The sequence below is a fragment of the Podarcis liolepis genome (assembly GCF_965112155.1).
Source record: "Podarcis liolepis genome assembly, chromosome: 10".
Lineage (NCBI taxonomy): Eukaryota > Metazoa > Chordata > Lepidosauria > Squamata > Lacertidae > Podarcis > Podarcis liolepis.
This window is the reverse complement of record NC_139562.1, coordinates 12614376-12634541: the sequence shown is the minus strand read 5'-3', so window position 1 is coordinate 12634541 and position 20166 is coordinate 12614376. Positions and strand designations below refer to the sequence as shown.

General features: G+C 45.8%; 2 protein-coding genes and 1 long non-coding RNA gene across 4 annotated transcripts in view; 2 read left to right on the top strand and 1 right to left on the bottom strand.

Annotated features, from left to right (window-relative positions):
• LOC310686987 (sulfotransferase 6B1-like) overlaps positions 1 to 6657 on the top strand; it is a 16408-nt gene extending 9751 nt beyond the window's left edge. Inside the window, exons 5-6 of the mRNA XM_083461583.1 lie at positions 1028 to 1211; positions 2267 to 6657. Of these exons, the coding sequence (XP_083317709.1) occupies positions 1028 to 1211; positions 2267 to 2385 (303 nt within the window). The 3' untranslated portion in view covers positions 2386 to 6657. The remainder of the gene's footprint in view (positions 1 to 1027; positions 1212 to 2266) is intronic.
• CMAS (cytidine monophosphate N-acetylneuraminic acid synthetase) lies at positions 5006 to 20166 on the bottom strand. Of its 2 annotated transcripts, none has more exons than XM_083461472.1 (8): positions 19909 to 20165; positions 17430 to 17572; positions 16593 to 16748; positions 14781 to 14914; positions 13509 to 13603; positions 10385 to 10556; positions 8131 to 8284; positions 5006 to 6925 (listed from the first exon to the last, which is right to left on the bottom strand). In XM_083461472.1, exons 1-8 carry the CDS (start codon positions 20118 to 20120, stop codon positions 6729 to 6731), a joined length of 1263 nt encoding a protein of 420 aa, XP_083317598.1. In that variant the 5' UTR covers positions 20121 to 20165; the 3' UTR covers positions 5006 to 6728. The 2 variants fall into 2 exon arrangements, with proteins under 2 accessions (XP_083317598.1, XP_083317599.1); XM_083461473.1 differs by lacking the exon at positions 5006 to 6925 and adding an exon at positions 6952 to 7771 and having other exon boundaries at positions 19909 to 20166.
• On the top strand, positions 8732 to 9955 carry LOC310687059. Its single transcript, XR_014516167.1, has 2 exons — positions 8732 to 8813; positions 9168 to 9955. It is a non-coding gene; the product is annotated as an uncharacterized lncRNA (long non-coding RNA).

Below are 20166 nucleotides of genomic sequence, written 5' to 3'. Positions count from 1 at the left end.
TCCTTTACCTTTTTGTTACTTTGACCTGAACAACAACCTTGCGAGGTATGTTAGCCCCAAAGGTTACTCAGTGAGTTTTGTGGCTGAGTAAGAATTTGAACCCAGGTTTCCTTTATTAAATGCCCACATGGCATCCTGAGAGGGAATAAATGTGGAATGTTAAGTTGTTCCCCCATTCATATGTCCTTGCAAGGTAAATAAAAGCAAAGGGACCCCTGACCATTAGGTCCAGTCATGACCGACTCTGGGGTTGCAGCGCTCATCTCACTTTATTGGCTGAGGGAGCCGGCGTACAGCTTCCGGGTCATGTGGCCAGCATGACTAAGCCGCTTCTGGCGAACCAGAACAGCGCATGGAAACACCGTTTACCTTCCCACCAGAGCGGTACCTATTTATCTACTTGCACTTTGATGTGCTTTCGAACTGCTAGGTGGGCAGGAGCAGGGACTGAGCAAAGGGAGCTCACCCCGTCGTGGTGATTCAAACTGCTGACCTTCTGATCGGCAAGTCCTAGGCTCTGTGGTTTAACCCACAGCGCCACCCGCGTCCCTTCCTTGCATGGTAGCACCTGTGTTAATGCTGCCAGCGGAGCTTGGGCGACTGAGTACCAGGAAGATGGGTGGGAAGCTTCTGTTCTGCTCATCTTTATTTAGGCATGACAACCAAGAATTAGCTGAGTTCATCAGTGCTTCTTTCCTGGTAATTCTGTAGAACAGAAGTGGGAAATCTGTGGTCCTCTAGGTATTATTGGACTCCCAGTTCCCTTTATTCCCCAGTCAGCTTGGCCAAGGCACAGGGATGATGGGAATTGTATTCTAGCAAAATCCAGATTACTTCCTCGGGTTCTTCCATGATTCAGGTGCAAAATTGTGCCTACTTCAAAAGCCCCTCACAAACCCACCCATAGCCCTACCCAGTCTTTGCCGAAAAGCACAAAAAGGCTACGGTTTTGTGTGCTCCCCATTCACTTCAACGGAGCAGGTGCCTGCAGCAGCTCACCCCATCCTCTGCTGTTTGCGTCTCCCAGGACCTCCCAAAGGTTGTGAAGAAAGTCAGTGCCTTCCTGGCACTCAACACCAGCGAGAGCAGGATCCAAGAGATCTGCAAGAAATCCTCGTTCAGCGAGATGAAAACCAACACGGAGAAGGAGAACGATCCGAACCACACGGTCTGCACGCTCACGTCCAACCGGAAGCTGGTATTCCGAAAAGGTAAGGGGAGGCGGAGGAGGGCTGAGCAAAAACTGGTCCATTTCTGCTTCTCCCACTCTCTCGTTTCTCCAGCCTGAAGTTCAGGCCGCTTCATTGCTGCTGTGCTCATTTGCATTTTAAATAAATAAATAAATAAATAAATAAATAAATAAATAAATAAATGTCTGCATGGAAACCAGCCATTTGGTGCACGTTTCTCATAGATAGCCATGTTTCCAAGCAATTTTCCTTTTGCCGTGCCCTATGGAGCACTAGAATAACCAACTGGTGGGATGCTATAGATAAAATCCTCTGTTTACTCCCAGGGGCTGCGTTTTCCAGGTGAATGAGGACTCCAGCACTCCTCCTTTATCTCCCTTATCTCCCTTATCTTATCTTAATTTCGCTGCTTCTCTCCCGCTTGCCAACACTCGTATAATCCACCCAGCCAGTATTGCAGGACAAAGTGTCTGGGTTTATCTGAAACCAAACAGAGGCCAGACACAGCGAAGAAAACAAGGCAATACGCTGGGTACATTGTGAACAGGTGAAAGGGTTGACAGGGTGGCAGCCCAAAGAAAACCTCACCTGGAGCGGGTAGAGGTGAAGCCTTTAACGTAGGACGTCCCAAGTTCAGTCCCAGGGTGAAGTTTGCTCCGGCAACATGGCTGGGATGGCAAGAGCCTTGGGGGCTGTGGAAGGTAGTCAGCACTGAGCACAATGCACCAGGGAGCAAAAAAACACCATATGATGTTTAGAGTTGGGAAGGCATCTATCTAGCTCAACCCACTGCTCAATGTAGGATTGGCAAGGCAGGACGCAGCTGCAGCAATCCAATCTGTACAGGGATTGGTTGGAAAGAGAGAGAGGAATGGTGAGAGGAACCAGCCGGGGAACCCCCAAGGGAAAAAGGCTCAGAGCCAGGGGGTTGGTGGTGGGATGACTATGAGTGGTCAGAAGGGAGAAGACTGGGAGAAGGACGAGGCATTGGAAGCCGAAGAGGCAACAGGGTTTAGTGAGCAGTCAGACTCTGCGACAGAGCGCAGTTTAATTTTTTTCCATCGCTCATTCTCCAGGTGCCGTCGGCGACTGGAAAAACCATTTCAATCCCAAACAGAACCGGATGTTCGAAGAGACATTTAACAAGAAAATGAAATTTAGCGAAGTGGCAAAACATCTTGTCTACGAGTTCTGATTGTGATGGCAACCAGCCACCAGCTGGCGACTGTACGGAAACGTTTGTTGGTGAGGTCTGTATATATTTAAAAAGGCTTGTATTCTCCAGATTTCAGGATTATGTCTCTTCTAAAGAGGAAAACGGAAAGCGTAAATGTGGGAACGGTGAGAAAATGTTGCAACTTATCTGTCCATAATGTGAAGCCTCTCCTCTCCACTCCATTTCACTTACCCCCATTTTCTCTTTTCTCCTCCTCCCTCCAAATAGTCTGTCCCCACTTGGTCACTGGGGTTCCTGTTCCTTCTGATTTTACAACACTGCAAATGTTTGGCTTTGATATCACCTGCTAATATTGCCTTCTTGTGTATTGGCAGTGGCAGTGTAGTGGTCAGAGTTCTGGACTCTGACCTGGGATACCAGGGATCAAATTTCCACCCAATCATAAGAGAGACCTACTGCAAACGAGTCTGTCAAGCAGGAAACTAGCCATTTAAGAGGCTAAAATAAAGTCACAGCACAAGGAGAAATTGTTCAGCACTGGCAAGCATTGACAAATTGAAGGGAGGGAAATGGCACTTTCCCATAATGTCAAGTTTGCAGAACTAGACAGACATGTTTTGCTAATGAGAAGATTGGAAAACGTTTATTGAATATATGGGGGGGGGGATTGTGTACACTTGAAAACATTGGCAGCATTAAGATAAATTCAGCAGTGTAAATAAGTTTTGATGGATGCAATAATGGAATCATGAATGGTTTAGTTTTTGTAAAATATGCAGGGATTTATGATATGCAAAATGAACCACGGAAAGAGAAGAAGCGAAGTCACTGATATTTTAAGGATGTTTAAATGAGTATTTTAAACTGTAAAACAGAAAATTTAATAAAAATTATATACAAAAAAGAAATGTAACACGCAGAAATGTAAGACTCCAGTTTATATCTGCAAAAAGGCAAAACTGTGAGATGGGGAACTTGCGGCTGTACTGATGTTTGCTGGTCTTCATCTGTCATTGAGAACATAAGGAGAACCCTAACCCTTCCCCCCATCTAATCTTCTGAATTAGTGGATCCACTTCCAAGTGGATGGCCAACACTGGCTCTTGTGGGAGTGAGTTCCACAGTCTAACTAAGCACGGACCAATACCTCGGACCCTGGCCTATGCAGACTGCAGCTGATGGAAATAAAAACTCGGCAACATCTAGAGGTGAGAGGTATTGTGCCCCTCTGAGATCGGGCGCATTCTAACGGATAGACCAACCCCTCTTAGAAAGCCATTTACCGGGCCATGATGTGTGCAATGTCAATATCCCCAGCCTGCGGCCGCTTATCCGTGCTTAGAATTCAATCCCTCTGCCACAGAGGATTTTAAAAAGAAAGCAGGGGGAAAATATGTATCGCTCCGTGGGGACTATTCTGGCAGTCGTTTTTACGAGCGCGCCTGCAACCATTTAACAAATCGGCGTCACAAATTATAGCGGGGATGCGTAAGTGAAGAGCCGGAGGCTGCGATATGATCAAAACCCCTGGCAATTCTGGGCTTCTGGCTTTGGAGGAGGAAGGTGGCAGCAACATCTAGTGGCTGAAACAGGAGGCAGAGGGGAAGCACCCGATTTTTGCACTTCTCAGGGCAGTTGTTTTCCAAGCAAACCCCGTTGATTTAAGACCATCCCTCGCTGAACCTTGCAAAGGGTGCACAGCTGCCTTTGACTTCATCAGCTAGTTACCCCTGGATTGTTACAAATCATGCTTGCCCTGGGTCTCTAGGGCAAAGGATCGCTAGTCCAGCTTATTAGTACACCCCCTCCACCTCTTATCCTCACAAGCATCTAGTGAGGTAGGTTATTTATTTATTGCATTTATATCATAAGTGAGATAATATCCAAGGAGCTCAAGGTGGCATACATGGTTTTCCTCCTCCTCATTTAATCCCCCACGACAACCATGAGAGGTAGGCCGAGAGGCAGTGACTGGCCCAAGGAAGAAAAACCAAACCAAACCACAGAAGTGTGTTGTTTTTTTAAAACCTTTTTTATTCTTGGATAGAAAAGCAAAGCCTACTCTGATTAAGATTTCTTTTAACCATTGGCAGCTCATTACCCGAGCTTATAAATAATCAACAAGACAAATCAATTATCATTCATATATATATATATATATATATATATATATATATATATATATATATATAGCCTTTTACCCAACCAAGCAACTGAGCAGTAGTTCTCCATTTCCAGCTCCCAGGAATTTACTCAACACAAAGAACACAACATAACTCCACCCGCTGGAAGAAAATTTATCCTATACAGTATTTAAGCAAGTAAGAAGATTCCTGCTGCGGGAGGCCAAAGTCCATCTGATACAGAATTCTGTTGCTACCTGAGTGCAAAAGCACTCTCCTGACTTGCAAGTCCTAGTGCCTGGTAATTTTCTGAATACAACAGTCAGAAAACAGTACAACCCACCCTCCGCTCACAAGTAATTCAATATAAATTCATTGCTCATCTTTCTGCTTAAGTGGTGAGGTCTCGGGAGAAAGGAAGACCATTCCTTTGGTACTAAATCGTCAACTCCTCTCCTGTCTCTTCCAAACTGGCCAAAATCCACTCCAGTTCACACCTGGCTATTCCATTTGGGGGGGGGGGGAACAGAAGATAAATATAGCCAAACTTATTTGCAGGTATTCTGCTCACAAGGGGGTTTTCTTCCTCTGGAGAGGTGACCAGTTTTGAACGTGGAGAACCCCTAGGTTTTTAGAATTGGTTTCAGGGGTCCATATATCCAGTCTTGCCAGAAAGCGATTTCTGAGAAGGTAGAAGACTGCAAAGCACATGGTTTAATCCAGTGCATACTGGATCTATGCATAAATGTGACCCAGTCAACATTAAGCAAGGGTGGATACAAGTCTCTATGTGTGCGGTGCTTGCAAACAAACAGAGCACTTCCAGATTATGACTACTGGTCCCGAGTACATAGCAGCTAGCAAATGCCTCTATTGTCCTTTAAAACGAAGAACCCACTGTGCTGTGCATTGTGCTTTCAGGGGGAGCTTATCCTTCAGTTAAACTCAGCCCAAAAGGACAGGAGGGAAAACCTTTATCAGACTGTGTTACGTCTTGCTGCAGGTGAGGGAGCTGAATGTTTGAATGGCCCTCGCATGTTAAAAACAAAGCAAAAACCCAACCCATCCCTTGCTGATTCAGAATTCGGCATTTTGGGGAGAAGTGTTGACCCTAGCCTTTCCTCAGCATGCAAAGCCACCCTACCCTCAATATATAGGAAGGGTTTATCATATGCACCCTCTGGGGGGGGGGCATTTGCCAATAAGAGGAGAGGGATGGGAGGAGAAAAAGAGAATCAGACCTTAAGACCAGACTGAAAAGGTAGCGTGGCCTATGAACTGTTGCAAAAGTCAAACAGATAGCCAACCAGACGGCATCTTAAGCAGCAACTAATGGAACCAGGGCAGCCTATCGCTGCCTTTGTAGGAAGATTATGTGTCCATCAAGCCCAGGATTTTTGATCAAGGGTCTACGGCCCTTTCACATCACCACCCGCCTGATCCTATTAACTTGAGATGCCGGGGTTTGAATCTGGGAACTTTCCACACATGCCACCCCTGAATTATGGGCCCCTCGACTGTACAATCCAGAACAGCGGTGGGATTCAGTTTCTCGCAAACTTGAGAGTCCTTTTACATAACCTTGCTGCAGGAGCACACTTCTTGAGAGATGGACAGTGGAACGCCTGTATTCCTACCAGACAGGAGAGGGCAGACCCTTTCTCAAGTAGAAGACCACTCCCTAGTCTGTTGGGAGCCACCCAGAGTGGCTGGGGAAACCCAGCCAGATGGGTGGGGTATAAATAATAACTTATTATTATTAGCTCTGCAAGGAACTGAACTTTGAAAACAATGGCCCCTTCTCGTTCCCGTCAAATCCGTTCCTTGAGCAATAGCATTTGATACTGATAAAATCCTACATTTGCCTGAAAAAAACCCCAAACCACCAAGAATCACATTTGCCAAAGAAAAAAACCCCTCAGGTCCGCCCCCGCCCCAGGAAGAAAGACATGAATGTTGCAAACTTTAACATTCCAGCAAGACCCATGATGTTGATCTATATTGCAATATTGGCTTGATTTGGCTGGCTTTTTTTATGCCAGCATGGGACCACAACAGGAAACATAACGATTTGATTTAAATGCTTGGAAATCCATGCTTTTACAATTTCCTGAGAATGCCCTTTGGGATCCTTGAAATGTCAAAAAGAAAAAAAGAAAAAAAAAGAGCACAGTGAGTGAACGATAAGAAATGAATTAGGAGACTGCTTCCCCAAGGGTGGCGGCTTTCAGGATTTTATCAGCAGAGCTTCTTTCCAGCTGAATTCACCTTTTCCATTAGGAGGAATATGTGCTCTGCAAACTCCCGGATCGCGCCGCGGCCACCGTTGCATTTGCAGATGTAGCCGGTGGCTTTCTGGGCAGCAGGGCAGCCGTCGGCGGGGACGGCGCTCATGCCAGCTTTCTTCAGGCACTCCACATCCGATTCCTCATTTCCTGCAGCGACAGAGACACATACTCGATCAGGACCCTAACAACAAAAGCCCATCGCTAGTAGAAGACTGTTGATTCCAAGCATTCATTCATCGAAGCTTCAGAGTTTCTTTCCCAAGACAATGAAGGTGCTTGCAACAGTAGTCCACAAAACCTAAGGTTTTGTAGGCTCATAGGATTGGAGAGTTGGAAGGGACTGTGAGGATACCCAGAGCTTATAGGGTTAACAGCTCATGGGGTGTTATGTCCTGTCACTGGGGGGTGTGTTTGCATCTTTGTTATGTGAACGTTTTACTTTCTGTTTTGCTGCGACAGGAGAAGCATCATGCCTTTGCTCTCTCCTGGCCAAACTGTTTATTTTTGCTGCTGTACAATAAAGCTTCGTAGAATAGAGAAGCTGTTGTACGAGAGTTTTACTGCATGGCTGAGATTCCTTCCACACAGGCACACCGCTGCACAAGATACTCTGCTGGTAGCCGGGAGAAGCAGGTTGGCACAGTGGAAGCGGACTGGACGCCACAACAGTCCCGCTGTTCGCAGCCTAAACGGACGCTCAACGGAACAGGGACCCTCCCCAGGGGTCATCTAATCCAACCCCCTGCACCGCAGGAATCACAGCTGTGCAGGAGAACTTCTCAGCACATTGGGAACAGGAGCCTTTGCTTGGTAAGCGTCATAATTTTGCTTGTAATCTTCAGGAGAAGATGAGATTCTCTAGGGTGGCTAATCTGTGGCCTTCAAGGTGTTGCTGGACTACAAATCGTGTTACACTTGGCCACTGGTCAAGCAGGCAAGGGCTGATGGGAGCTGTAGTTCACCAGCGTATGGAAGGTCAAAGGATGGTCATCCCTAGATTAGACCAAACACGTAAAAAAACACCAAACCCTTAGATGCAAACTTTGACTAGAGCTGTCATAGATACTTTAGATCAGGGCAGACCAACCTTGGCATGGAACTCGCGGGCTGCACCAATGCCTTGTTTGTGCTAGAGGTAAGCCCAAAATTTGGCGCCCTTCCATCCCACATGCAATATAGTGTATGTAATGAAAGCTTGTGGGTTGGCTCTCCAGTTGTTGATGGACTCCAGCTCCCAGCAGCTCCAGCCAGCGCAGCTAATGGCCAGGGATGATGGGAGTTGTAGTCCACAGGCTTCCCATCTCTGACATACAGCACAGAGCTAGATTTTTCAGGTAGAGATCAGGCCTCACCTAAATAGGCCACTTCCTTCCAGCAAAGCCCCATTTCCTTCCTCCATTTCTCTACGACTGGCAGCTTGTCAGCCACGTTGACTTCCGCGGCACAGCCCAACTTCATGGCAGAAAGAGTCTTCGATGAGCAGTCCCTCTCGGAGATCAGCCGCACCTATGGACACAAGAGGAGCCTGCAGGATCAGGCCAATGGTCTACCTAGTCCAGATTCCTGTTCTCACAGTGCCCAACCAGGTGTCTGTAGGAAGCCTGCAAGGGGGACGTGAGCAAGGGGGACGTGAGGGGGACGTGAACCTCAATCGTTCTGCCCGGACACTGAGGTCCAGTGCCGAGGGCCTTCTGGCGGTTCCCTTGCTGCGAGAAGCCAAGTTACAGGGAACCAGGCAGAGGGCCTTCTCGGTAGTGGCGCCGGCCTTGTGGAACGCCCTCCCACCAGATGTTAAAGAGAACAACAACTACCAGAGTTGGTAGTTAAAGAGAACAACAACTACCAGACTTTTAGAAGACATCTAAAGGCAGCCCTGTTTAGGGAAGCTTTTAATGCTTAATAGGTTATTGTATTTTAGTCTTTTGTTGGCAGCTGCCCAGATGGGCGGGGTATTATTAATTATTATTATTATTATTATTGTTATTATTATTTAGTACAATCCTGTCCTGAGCAACTTCCAGCAACTGGTACAGTGGTGCCTCGCAAGACGAAAAGAATCCGTTCTGTGATTCTCTTCGTCTAGCGGTTTTTTTGTCTTGCGAAGCAAGCCCATTGACGGATTAGAGGATTAGCGCTATTAGCGCTATTAGCGGCTTTTAGGGCTTTTAGCGTCTTATCAGATTATTGGATTAGCTGATAAGCGGCTTAGCGGCTTAGAAAAAGGGGGGGGAGGAAAAAAACCCGCAGGAACTCGCGAGACATTTTCGTCTTGCGAAGCAAGCCCATAGGAGATTCGTTTTGCGAAGCACCTCCAAAACGGAAAACTCTTTCGTCTAGCGAGTTTTCCGTCTTGCGAGGCATTCGTCTTGCGGGGCACCACTGTATTCAGAACCATGACTGCCTTCAATTGTGGAGGCAGAGCATGTTAGAGGCCAGAAGAGGACTTCATCTCCTCTTTGCAGGCTTCTCACAGAGCATAGTTTCCAGCACGGCTAGCAGCCACCAATAGTCTGCTCCTCATTGAAAGTCATCTGGGTTAAGAGATGGAAAGACAAAGTCCCTACCAGAGAAGAATGGCAAAATAAGCTGATGGACTACGATGAAATGGTAAAACTGACCAGAAAGCTCAGGAACCAAGAAGACCAAAACTTCAAAAAAGAATGGGGGAAATTTATAATTTACTGGAGAAACCACTATAAGCAGATGAAAACACTATAACACTTCTAATGTAGAATATACAGTGGTACCTCGGGTTACATACGCTTCAGGTTACAGACTCCGCTAACCCAGAAATAGTGCTTCAGGCTAAGAACTTTGCTTCAGGATGAGAACAGAAATCATGCAGCAGTGGCGCGGCAGCAGCAGGAAGCCCCGTTAGCTAAAGTGGTGCTTCAGGTTAAGAACAGTTTCAGGTTAAGAACGGACCTCCGTACTTAACCTGCAGTACCACTGTACTGTGGATGAAAAGGAAAAGACATCAAATTTGGATGATGAAATAATATGCAGTTGAAAAGGTTTATAATAGGGCCCATGGAGGGGAAAGGTGGGAAGTCTAGAGATTCAAAGAAATCTCTAAATATGGATATGTATTTTGTATTGTTATAACTCTGTACTTGTAAAATCAAATAAAAATTATTTCCCCAAAATAATAATAATAGAAACATACAAAAAAAGAAAGAAAGAAAAAGTCGCCCTGGTTGGTTGGTACCACTGTTTTCTGGGGGAGTGAATTTTATCTTGTTATTTTTACAGGAGCTTTACACAATAGTTTTGCAACGTGAAAAGCTCCTGTAAAAATAACACAATGAAATCTTGTTGGAACAAATCTTATTACAGCAATTTGGGATGTTTTCTTTTTGTGAACTCATACGTGCAGTTCCTGAGTTCAGCGGGAGATGGGAGAAATGGCCGCATTTAATCAGGGCAACAAAGCCCCACTAAGCCCCTTCTAAAGTCCCAGCCACACTGAGCCATATGGTTTTGAGGTTCTCTCCCCGAAACGCTGAGATCTAGAAACTTGCTTTCCTTACAACAAAAGGCAAGTTCCTCTTGGCAACCCTGACGGGTGAATCAGCCGCAAGACAGCTGCAAGAAGCGAAGACACACCTCGACACCTCTTTTCTGAAGCAGGCAGATTCCAGTCGCATCCCTGACGTCGTAGGAAAGAATCTCCTTCTCGTCTCCCGAGACGTAGATGTGGCCCGTGGTGAGGCATCCGTCAATGGTACAAACCAGCAGCTTCACCTCTTTCAAGGCCTCTTTACCGAAGTAGCCGTACCTGGAAAGATGGATGTGGCAATCATAAGTAAGGGGCTGGCGTCTGTGACATTTGCCTCTGCTATGCAATCTCACATGACTGGGGAAAGGGGAAACAAATGAGACAGTAAGAACTTCATTCTCACTGAGGTTGCAAACCTGCCTCTGGGCTGCACCACTTCTGCCTTCTTTGGCAATCACTCGTAGCCAAGTAAGATTGTACAGTGGTACCTCGCAAGACGAATGCCTCGCAAGACAAAAAACTCGCTAGACGAAAGGTTTTTCCGTTTTCGATTTGCCTCGCAAGACGAATTTCCCTATGGGCTTGCTTCACAAGACGAAAACGTCTCGCGACTTTTTTTTCTTTGTCTAAAAACAAAGACATGTTTTGTTTATAAAGTTAATTTATTTTCCCTTCAATTTTTGAGCTGCTCTTTACAGTATGTGTGACTTTAAAGAGCAGTTAATAAACTGTTGTTGTACCAAATTTGGCTTTGTTTGGACTTTTTTTGACCATAGGAACACATTAATTGATTTTCAATGCATTCCTATGGGATTTCGTGCTTCGCAAGACGAAAAATTCGCTAGACGACAAAAATTGCGGAACGAATTAATTTCGTCTTGCGGGGCACCACTGTATTCCATAAACACGGTTTTAACAGTGAGTCCGTAAGTGACTTTGGAGGCCAATTCTGGACCCACACGTCCTTCCACAGTGGGGACATTGGTTTCTGGGTAGAAGTTGATGAGGGTCTGTCAAGCGTGCCTTCTTCCTCTTAGCACGTTTCTCCCTTTCTCCCTTGAGCGTCTTCAAAGCCCATGACACCTCTGGTAATGGCTGTTCTCCAATTGGAGCACTTGCAGGCCAGTGTTTCCCAGTTGTTAGTGTTTATACTACATTTTTAAAGATTTGCCTTGAGAGTGTCTTTAAACCACCCAATATATTTTTCCTCTAATATGATTCCCTGAACAAGCCGGTGTCAGCAATAAAGGAAGCTAGGCTAGCCTTCTGTGACGTTAACAGATGAGAGAGTGCTGGAGGTGAAATAGTTAAACAGGCTACCCAATCAGAACACAGGGGGGTGGAGTCAGTGGGACTATAAAACCAGCTCTGGGAGGGGCAAAGGGGAGAATTAATTGGGATAGAGTTGTGGGCAGGTTGAGTTAGTGTAACAAAATAGGCTGAGTCAGGAACAGTTAGGGGCTAGGCAGACAAGTAAATATCAGAGAGGTGGTTTAGTGAGTGAGAGCAGGTAGCGAAAGTTATAGGACTGGATAGGCACCCCATGAATGTAATTGACTGATAGTTTATGAAACCACACGCTTGTTAAGCTGCAGTAAATAAACAAAAGTTTTTGTTTCAATTTAACCCTGACTGGACTCAGTATTGTACCAGGTAGGGCCTGGGTGGTGGCAGCGAGAAATAAAGTGGTGGCACGGGGATCAATAGACGGTGAAACGTCCGGGGACCCTGTGTGATCGCCACACCTTCTACCTGATTTTTTTTTCCTTTGAAGAGGGCATTTTTGCATACAGGAAGTATTTGATCGTGTGAATCCCCAATCACAGGATGGAGTGGTATAGCCCAGGCACAGGTTTTCAACCTCAATGAAAACTGTGCCACGGTGTGGCTGGTCATTTTAGGTATGCATTCCAAATAATAATAATAATAATAATAATAATAATAATAATAATAATTTATTATTTGTACCCTGCCCATCTGGCTGGGTTTCCCCAGCCACTCTGGGTGGCTTCCACAGAGACCAAAAATACACTAAAATGTCACACATTAAAAACTTCCCTGAACAGGGCTGCCTTAAGATGTCTTCTGAATGTCAGGTAGTTGTTTATCTCTTTGACATCTGAAGGTAGGGTGTTCCACAGGACCTCTGTTTGGTTTCCTGTAACCTCACTTCTCGCAATGAGGGAACCGCCAGAAGGCCCTCGGTGCTGGATCTCAGTGGGGGTGGAGACGCTCCTTCAGGTATACAGGACTGAGGCCGTTTTTTAAATTTTATTTATGTTTTTATAGCACTCTTCAATTTAAAAATTCATAAGGCAATTAACATTATTCATTTGCAAAAAAATTCATTTTTGTTGTGGGCATCCGTATGTCTCGAGAGACAATGGGGTGCACATCTAGGGATGAAGTCAAAGTGCTGGAGAATCAGAGCACATGCTGTGGCTGCAGAAACTGGTAAGTTGCCTTAGCAGCACCAAAGTGACCTCTCCTGGAGCCTGGACAGTGTGTGTGGCGGTCCTGGGCTGCCCAGACAACAAGACCCCCCCCCCCCAGCCTTGCTGATGTGGTCCAAAGGAAAACAGAGCAATACATTTGACACCAGCTTGGCTGCAGGAGTTGCTGGAAGGAGGCGTATAAGGCACCATCCAACAGTCTTAGGGACACCAGTCTGGATTTGTGTACTAGGGTTTCCTCCTCAGCCCTTTCTTCTCCCATTGCTGCCCCACAAGGCAAAGGGTAAAAATTTCTATACCATCAACATTAAGCTAAAGACTGCCATATGCCAGTGAACAGCATAACGTGAACACTAAAATTATATGTGGGTTAAACCACAGAGCCTAGGACTTGCCGATCAGAAGGTCAGCGGTTCAAATCCCTGCGACGGGGTGAGCTCCCGTTGCTCTCTCCCAGCTCCTGCCAACCTAGAAGTTCGAAAGCATGTCAAAGCGCAAGTAGATAAATAGGTACCGCTCTGGCAGCAAGGTAAACGGCGTTTCCGTGAGCTGCTCTGGTTGGCCAGAAGCGGCTTAGTCATGCTGGCCACATGACCTGGAAGCTGTACACCGGTTCCCTCGGCCAATAAAGCGAGATGAGCGCCGCAACCCCAGATTTGTCCATGACTGGACCTAATGGTCAGGGGTCCCTTTACCTTTACCTTAAAACAAGCACATGTAATACAAATTGGAGCAAACTGTGGAGGCGCCAAATAAATGAAATATACACATATATTACCGCAGGACTCTTTGCTCTGCAATGGGCCAGTCAATGTCAACATCTATATCCACGCTATGCTCGGCGCGCATTTCGTAATAAGCCATTTTCCCACCCTAAGCAAAATTAAAAGAACACGCCAGTCAGTTTGGCTGAAGCAGAGAGGGAGGAAGGGGCAGAATATGCCAGCATGTGGTATTTCATGTCAAATGACCTCTGGGGCACATGCAACCACCTGGAGAGCAGCAGGGACCTCTACCCAACCCTTTCTCCAGCAGCAGAAGGCATTCCCAACATGGAAGGAAGGAAGGAAGGAAGGAAGGAAGGAAGGAAGGAAGGAAGGAAGGAAGGAAGTCTGCCACTTAATGCTTCCTGGAAGGGTCTCAAGGAGACCTGAGTTTAAGCGCCTAAGCAAGGCAAACTGGTAGCTTTTTTAGCCAGGTGTGAATGCAAAGTCTCTCTGGTCTTGCGCTACACTGGAGCCTCCTCCTACACCTTTCCACTTATTTATTTTGACTTGACAAGGTTTATATCTTGTCCACTGCACTCCATGAGCCACCCCCAGACTACTGCAATGTGCTCCACATGGGGCTGCCCTTGGAGACGGCTAGGAAGTGTCAATTCAGGTCCAAAATGCAGCAGCCAGATTACTGGATATTGTATCATTAAAATCTCAGATAAGCACTGCTTTCAAACAGTTACCTTGCTGGGGAACCACAACCCAGGCAGGAAGTTCTAAACCTTCTCCCCTTTCAATTTTCCTGCCAAATCCCCCCCCCCCCCAGCCAGCACAAAAGGCGGGTGCTTGCCTAGAAGGTGCCATGCATTTGTTTATTACATTGATCCCCTTTCTCCCCATTTTATCCTCACAACAACCCTGTGAGGTAGGTTAGGTTGAGAAACGGCCTAAGGTGAGCTTCACTGCTGAGTTGGGACGAGAATCCCAGTCTCCCAGGTCTCAATGCAACACTCTTAAGTATTACACCACATGGGCTCACAGTGGCAGCTTTGGGGCAAATGACAGCTTTGAAGGGGGATTTTTTGTGGGGAAAAGGCACAGGAAAGAAGACACGCACCCAGCCAGCCAGCCAGGATTCCTTCCCATAATGTAGGCGTTTAAAGAGCAATGAAGGGATCTGCATTGAAATAAGTGTTGTATAGTGTTAAGAGCATTGGACTGAGACCTGGGAGACAGGAGTCTCAAGCTCACCTTAGAACACGATTTCAAAAAAAGAAGAAGAAAAACTGTTAAGATGGGAAGGACGAAATTCCCAGCTCAACACCTGCACCAACCTGCAAATACCCCTTTTCGATCAGGGGCCTTTTGGCAAAGTAGAAAGACCCGTTTTCATAGAGCTCTCCGTCCCAGTCCTGCCGGCGGGGGCGCTTGGCCGGATTCAGATTTTGAGGTACGGTCACTTCACTTACTGATAAAAGCGGGGGGGGGGGGGAGAGAGACGAGAGGCAAAAGAAGAAGTCCAATGGCAGCTCGATTTTGAATCTCTGCTACCCTCATCTATTATACACTATACCCTCGGGATTAATGCATGCAGTGATGCTGTTTCCCACCTCACTGAGACCTCTCCCTGTGGGGCTTTCACAGTCTCCAGGGTGGATAAAAATCAATGATTAAAATGAATAAATAAATAAAATTGATTTTTTTTATTAAAAAAAATTAAATCAGATTTTTAAAATAAAATGCTTTTGGAGGAAAAATCTTTTTAAAGATAGTTTTCTATTTAAGTTACATTATAGTCCAAAGGCTATTCATCAGGAAATAAGGATTTGTTTTAAGTTTTTCATGTGTGCTAAAACTCAGTCTAAGGTTTTTGTTTTTTTAAAACCATTTAACCACATCAGTTAACAAACATGGATACATATGCTATGTTATTGTTTTATTTAAATAAATTGTCTCTTTCCAATAAAGTACAGCAGGAAAGTTGTCCAAATATAAACAGTTAACTTATTAAACCTCACAATAACCTCATAATTATCTGACAATGTATTTCTAATAGTATAACCAAAATCAGTAATTTTTTATATAACTGCAAAAACTACTCTGAAAATTTATTATTCCAAAAATGAAACCTTCATCTGGTTGTAAATATTAAGATTATACCAGCAAGAATGAGTCTTTCTGTAAAAAATGATTTAAATCAAGTCTTACTGACTAGTGATTGAAATCGTGATTGAAATCGATTTGACTTAAATCAAATCTAACCTGGCAGTCCCAAAAGCAAATTAACGAGGCTTGAGGGGGGCTGGACTAGATGGAGCTTGGTGTTCCTTTCGACTCTACAATTCTATGATCCTAGGATCTCTAGGATGCTCTAAAGGTTGATTACTCAGAGCTGTCGGACAAAGCTGGTGTGGAAGACATGGCCCCTGGCGTTTCCAGGCAAAAGGGCGTAAAAACCTCCAATGGCCCCAAAGGAGGAGAGGGATTCAAAGCAACTCACTGCCAAAATAAGACAGGCTCTAGCAAATGGCTGGACTGCTGCTCTGCAGCCACCTGAAGCTAAGTGTGGTGTAGTGGTTAAGAGCGGTGGACTCGTAATCTGGGGAACCGGGTTCGCTTCCCCGCTCCTCCACATGCAGCTGCTGGGTGACCTTGGGCCAGTCACACTTCTCTGAAGCCTCTCAGCCCCACTCACCTCACAGAGTGTTTGTTGTGGGGGAGGAAGAGAAAGGAGAATGTTAGCCGCTTTGAGACTCCTTAAAGGGAGTGAAAGGTGGGATATCAAATCCAAACTCTTCTACTCTTCTTCTTCTTCTAAGGTTGAGATAGTATCTGGTCGCAGAGCAGATATAATGCAAATGGCAAATGAAGCGCTTAACGCGAGCCTAACCACACAATCTGAACTGCAACCACTCAAAATGACCAATGAATACCTAAAATTAAAGATCGAGTATCAGTCTAATAGGGATAGACGGAGGAAAAAATGTCTATGTGGGATTCTGGAATGGTAGGAAGGTAGGAGGTTTGAGTGTGTGACATGAGGACTGCATTGTGCTATGTATGGCACTTATGCACATGTAAGAATGATGAAAACGATAATAATTTATATTTGCTTGAATGCTTTTATGAGAAGCAATACCGCTCACCTCCTTTTTTTATTTCGCTCCACCGAAACTGATGCCGCCTGACGACGGAGAACACGGAATCAAAGCCATCCTCCTGGATCATTTTGGCCACCCTGGTAAGATCAGTGGGATGTAAACAAGGGGAAGTTGCTTGGATATTTCCTATGACATCAACCTCTGAAGTGGGGAGGGGAAAGGAGAAGAGAATGACACAGAGGAGATGAATATCACAGTGTTTAGGTAACAATGTGCAATATTACTCACAATGCATCAATAGCATTTCCAGCACCACATAAAAAAAAGTTCAGGCGGAGACATAAGAGGAAATCCAAAACATGAGCAGGCTATTATCTTTAGCAGGACCAAATCTGAATTTAGCCAGTAGCCTGGTAACCACGGGCAACATGAAATTCCACGCAGGTGAGCCAGAGGGGCAGGGCTCCATTCTTTGCTGGTCCCCGGCAGGCTACTTTATTAAAAGCAAACAAACCAAAAACAAGCTAGTAACTTTTGCAGACTCGTTTACAAGGCTGAACTGAAAGTCATGAAATAGCAAGCTGATGGGGTGTGTGTGTGTCAATCCCCCCCCCCATTTCATAAAATTATTTAGAAACAATGACTGCACGCTAGTTGCAAATGCAATTATTAGGCATCCTTCACAGTTTCAAAGTCTTTAGCTTTGTTTACTAAATGCAGGTAAAATAAACATGCTGAATCAGAACAATTTCCAATGCAAACTCAATTTGAAAGATGGTATTTGATTTATTATTTGTTTTCAACGTTTAAGATGCCTTGAGAAAGGCGGGGGGGGGATATAAAAATATAGATACTTTTTAAAACAAAGGTGGACAGCCATACCATCGTGATACTGGAGGAACTCCACGATGGCATCTAGGGAGGTAGAGGAGTCTTTCGACACTTCCGAGCTTCTCCGGTGGACTTTTGCCCCAAACTGCTTGGCCACTTTCTCGATTTCGTCGTGGTCTGTGGAAACCCACACGCTGTCGGCAGGCAGAAGGCAGCAGCAACAAGTTATTGCCCAGACAGACAAGAAGGATCAAAGCTATTTCCCTACAAGCCACCGAGAACGGCAGTCACAAGAAAAGAAAACCTTGCAAACACTGGACATGTAATGCATCTGCACGGTGTTCACATCTTCCTTTGCACAAATAATAATAATAATAATAATAATAATAATAATAATAATAATAATTTATTATTTATACCCTGCCCATCTGTCTGGGTCTCCCCAGCCACCATGGGCGGCTTCCAACAAAGTATTAAAACACAATAGTCTATTAAACATGAAAAGCTTCCCTAAACAGGGCTGCCTTCAGATGTCTTCTAAAAGTCTGGTAGTTGTTTTTCTCTTTGACATCTGGTGGGAGGGCGTTCCACAGGGCGGGTGCCACTACCGAGAAGGCCCTCTGCCTGGTTCCCTGTAACTTGGCTTCTCACAGTGAGGGAACTGCCAGAAGACCCTCAGCGCTGGACCTCAGTGCACAGCTGTCAACCATCCCTTATTTGGCAGGAAACTCCCCTTATCCCAGCGCCGTGTCCTGCTGCTGTCCTTTACTGATGATGTCCCTTAAATTTCCCAGGTTTCAAAGGATGCAGCTCCTCTCCCTCCCTCCCTGCCGGCCAGGGAGGAGGGAGGCTCCAACTATGTTGCTTGGCTGCGTTGCTCACCCAATAAGGAGTCTAAGAACGACTGGGGGGTGGAGCTTGCATGCCTTGTGCTGATCAAATCGGCCGCGTTGCCTGGGGACTTGCCTTTGCTCAGCACTTCCCAGCGGAGAGGTGACGGTGGTTTTCCTTGCTGCATCCCCTTTGCCGGGTTGCCGTGCTGTGGGAACCACCACTTGGGTTTCGTTTGGCTGCTGGGCTGGCTGGGCTTTCTGCCTTTGGCTCGGAGGGGCTCAGAGGTTGAACATACCTGTGCTTGGAAAATCCCTTATTTTGGCTGCTGATCCCTTATTTTTGAGGCTGCTGGTCCCTTATTTTCGAGGCTGCTGGTCCCTTATTTTCAAATCTGTAAGTTGACAGCTATGCCTCAGTGTCCGGGTAGAACAATGGGGGTGAAGATACTCCTTCAGGTATACTGGACCGAGGCTGTTTACCTAGGACAGGGATGAGGAATCTACAACCTTCTGAATGTCGTCGGGACCACTGTCCCCATCAACCTGTGACTGCGGGCTGGGCTGACGGGAGTTGGAGCCCAACAACATCTGGAGGGCCACAGGTTCTCCATCTCTCAGCCTTAGTGGCAGGCCTGTAAATAGCCAAGTAATTTGGTATCTCGTGAGTGGGAATAATATCCAAGAGGGCAGAATGGAAGACTCATGGGAGGCCAACTTCAGTATAAAAAAATGAGTTGTTAAATGCAACAGATAAGACAGACTGATCCTATGCATTTTTTAAAAAAAATATTTGCTTATTGTTTTCAGCTGGAAAGGAAGAAAGGAGAGAGGAAGGTACAGCGGGCAACACCGCATAAAAGCGAAGGCAACATTCATGTCCAAGAGTCTATCGCCAGAACAAAATCGTAGAATTGTTGAGTTGGAAGCCACCCTGAGAGTCATGTAGCCCAACCCCCTCCAAAGAGCCCTGGGAACATGACAATCACAGTCCTTCAACTGTGACATGGATAAAGGAAACAAAAGGCAACTAGGTCCATTCAAGCACAGCTGACTCAATGAAGTCCTTGTCACTCTCAACTTTTACACACCACTAACCTCCAGATGCAGTTGTACCAGTTCTGGAGAGGATTTCCACCCCAACCACTGCATACAGTCATTTGGGCATCCACCCACAGGTGTGCCTTTGTGGAACAACTTTTGACTGTTTTTATATGTATGGGGTACTGTTCTGAAACGTTTGTGTTGTTTTAGATCTATCTATCAAATTGCTGGACTTTTATTTTATTTTAAAATAAATATTATTTGTGTGGCTGAAGCCACTGCAAAAGATAAAGTACATAAAACAGATTAAAACACATTGCAGAGTTAAAATAATCATTTGAAGCAGACAATCTGGCACATTCTGCTCCCCTGAAGAATCAGATCGTCCCCACAAAACCTTTCTCCTTCAAACTGCCACAGAACAGGCCACTTTTCCAGAGGTGTAGGAGGAACTGTCCCTTAATAAAAAGTTAATCAAAGACCTAATCGATCTCCCAAGTGGGGGATTTAAGTGTCTGAATACGGCTGCTCTTAACTCCTCCACTTTACAATCAAGCCACAAAAAACCACAGCAATTTAATTTATATAAATGAAGCTAAAAAGCTTTGAAATTTGAAAGAAAGAAAAAAAAAGGAAATGGTAACCGTTAAGAACACCTCTGAAAGACTCCGGAGTCGAGAGCTGCCCGCAGCACCCAACCAATCAGCGGGACCCCGGCCAGGAGCTTAATGTTCTTCAGCGGGATTCCTTTGCTGCCGCCGCGAGCCAACACCAGCGCCGCCATATGCAGCGGCGGCCGGCCGGCATCTCCCGCCGGCTGGAGGGCGGCGGGCCCTCCCGAGGAGGAATCAGCGGCTGGCGCGGCCATTGCCTGCTGAGGGAGGGAAAAAACCTCGGCAGCCACGTCAGTAGGC

What these genes read in the sequence shown, in the direction of transcription:
- CMAS (XM_083461472.1), bottom strand. Translation starts at nt 20,120, where the DNA reads ATGGCCGCGCCAGCCGCTGATTCCTCCTCGGGAGGGCCCGCCGCCCTC. An exon ending in GTTCCTCCAGTATCACGATG is followed by an intron (nt 16,749 to 17,429) that starts GTATGGCTGTCC and finishes TCCCCACTTCAG; the next exon opens with AGGTTGATGTCATAGGAAAT. An exon ending in TTCAGAAAAGAGGTGTCGAG is followed by an intron (nt 8,285 to 10,384) that starts GTGTGTCTTCGC and finishes TTGTGTCCATAG; the next exon opens with GTGCGGCTGATCTCCGAGAG.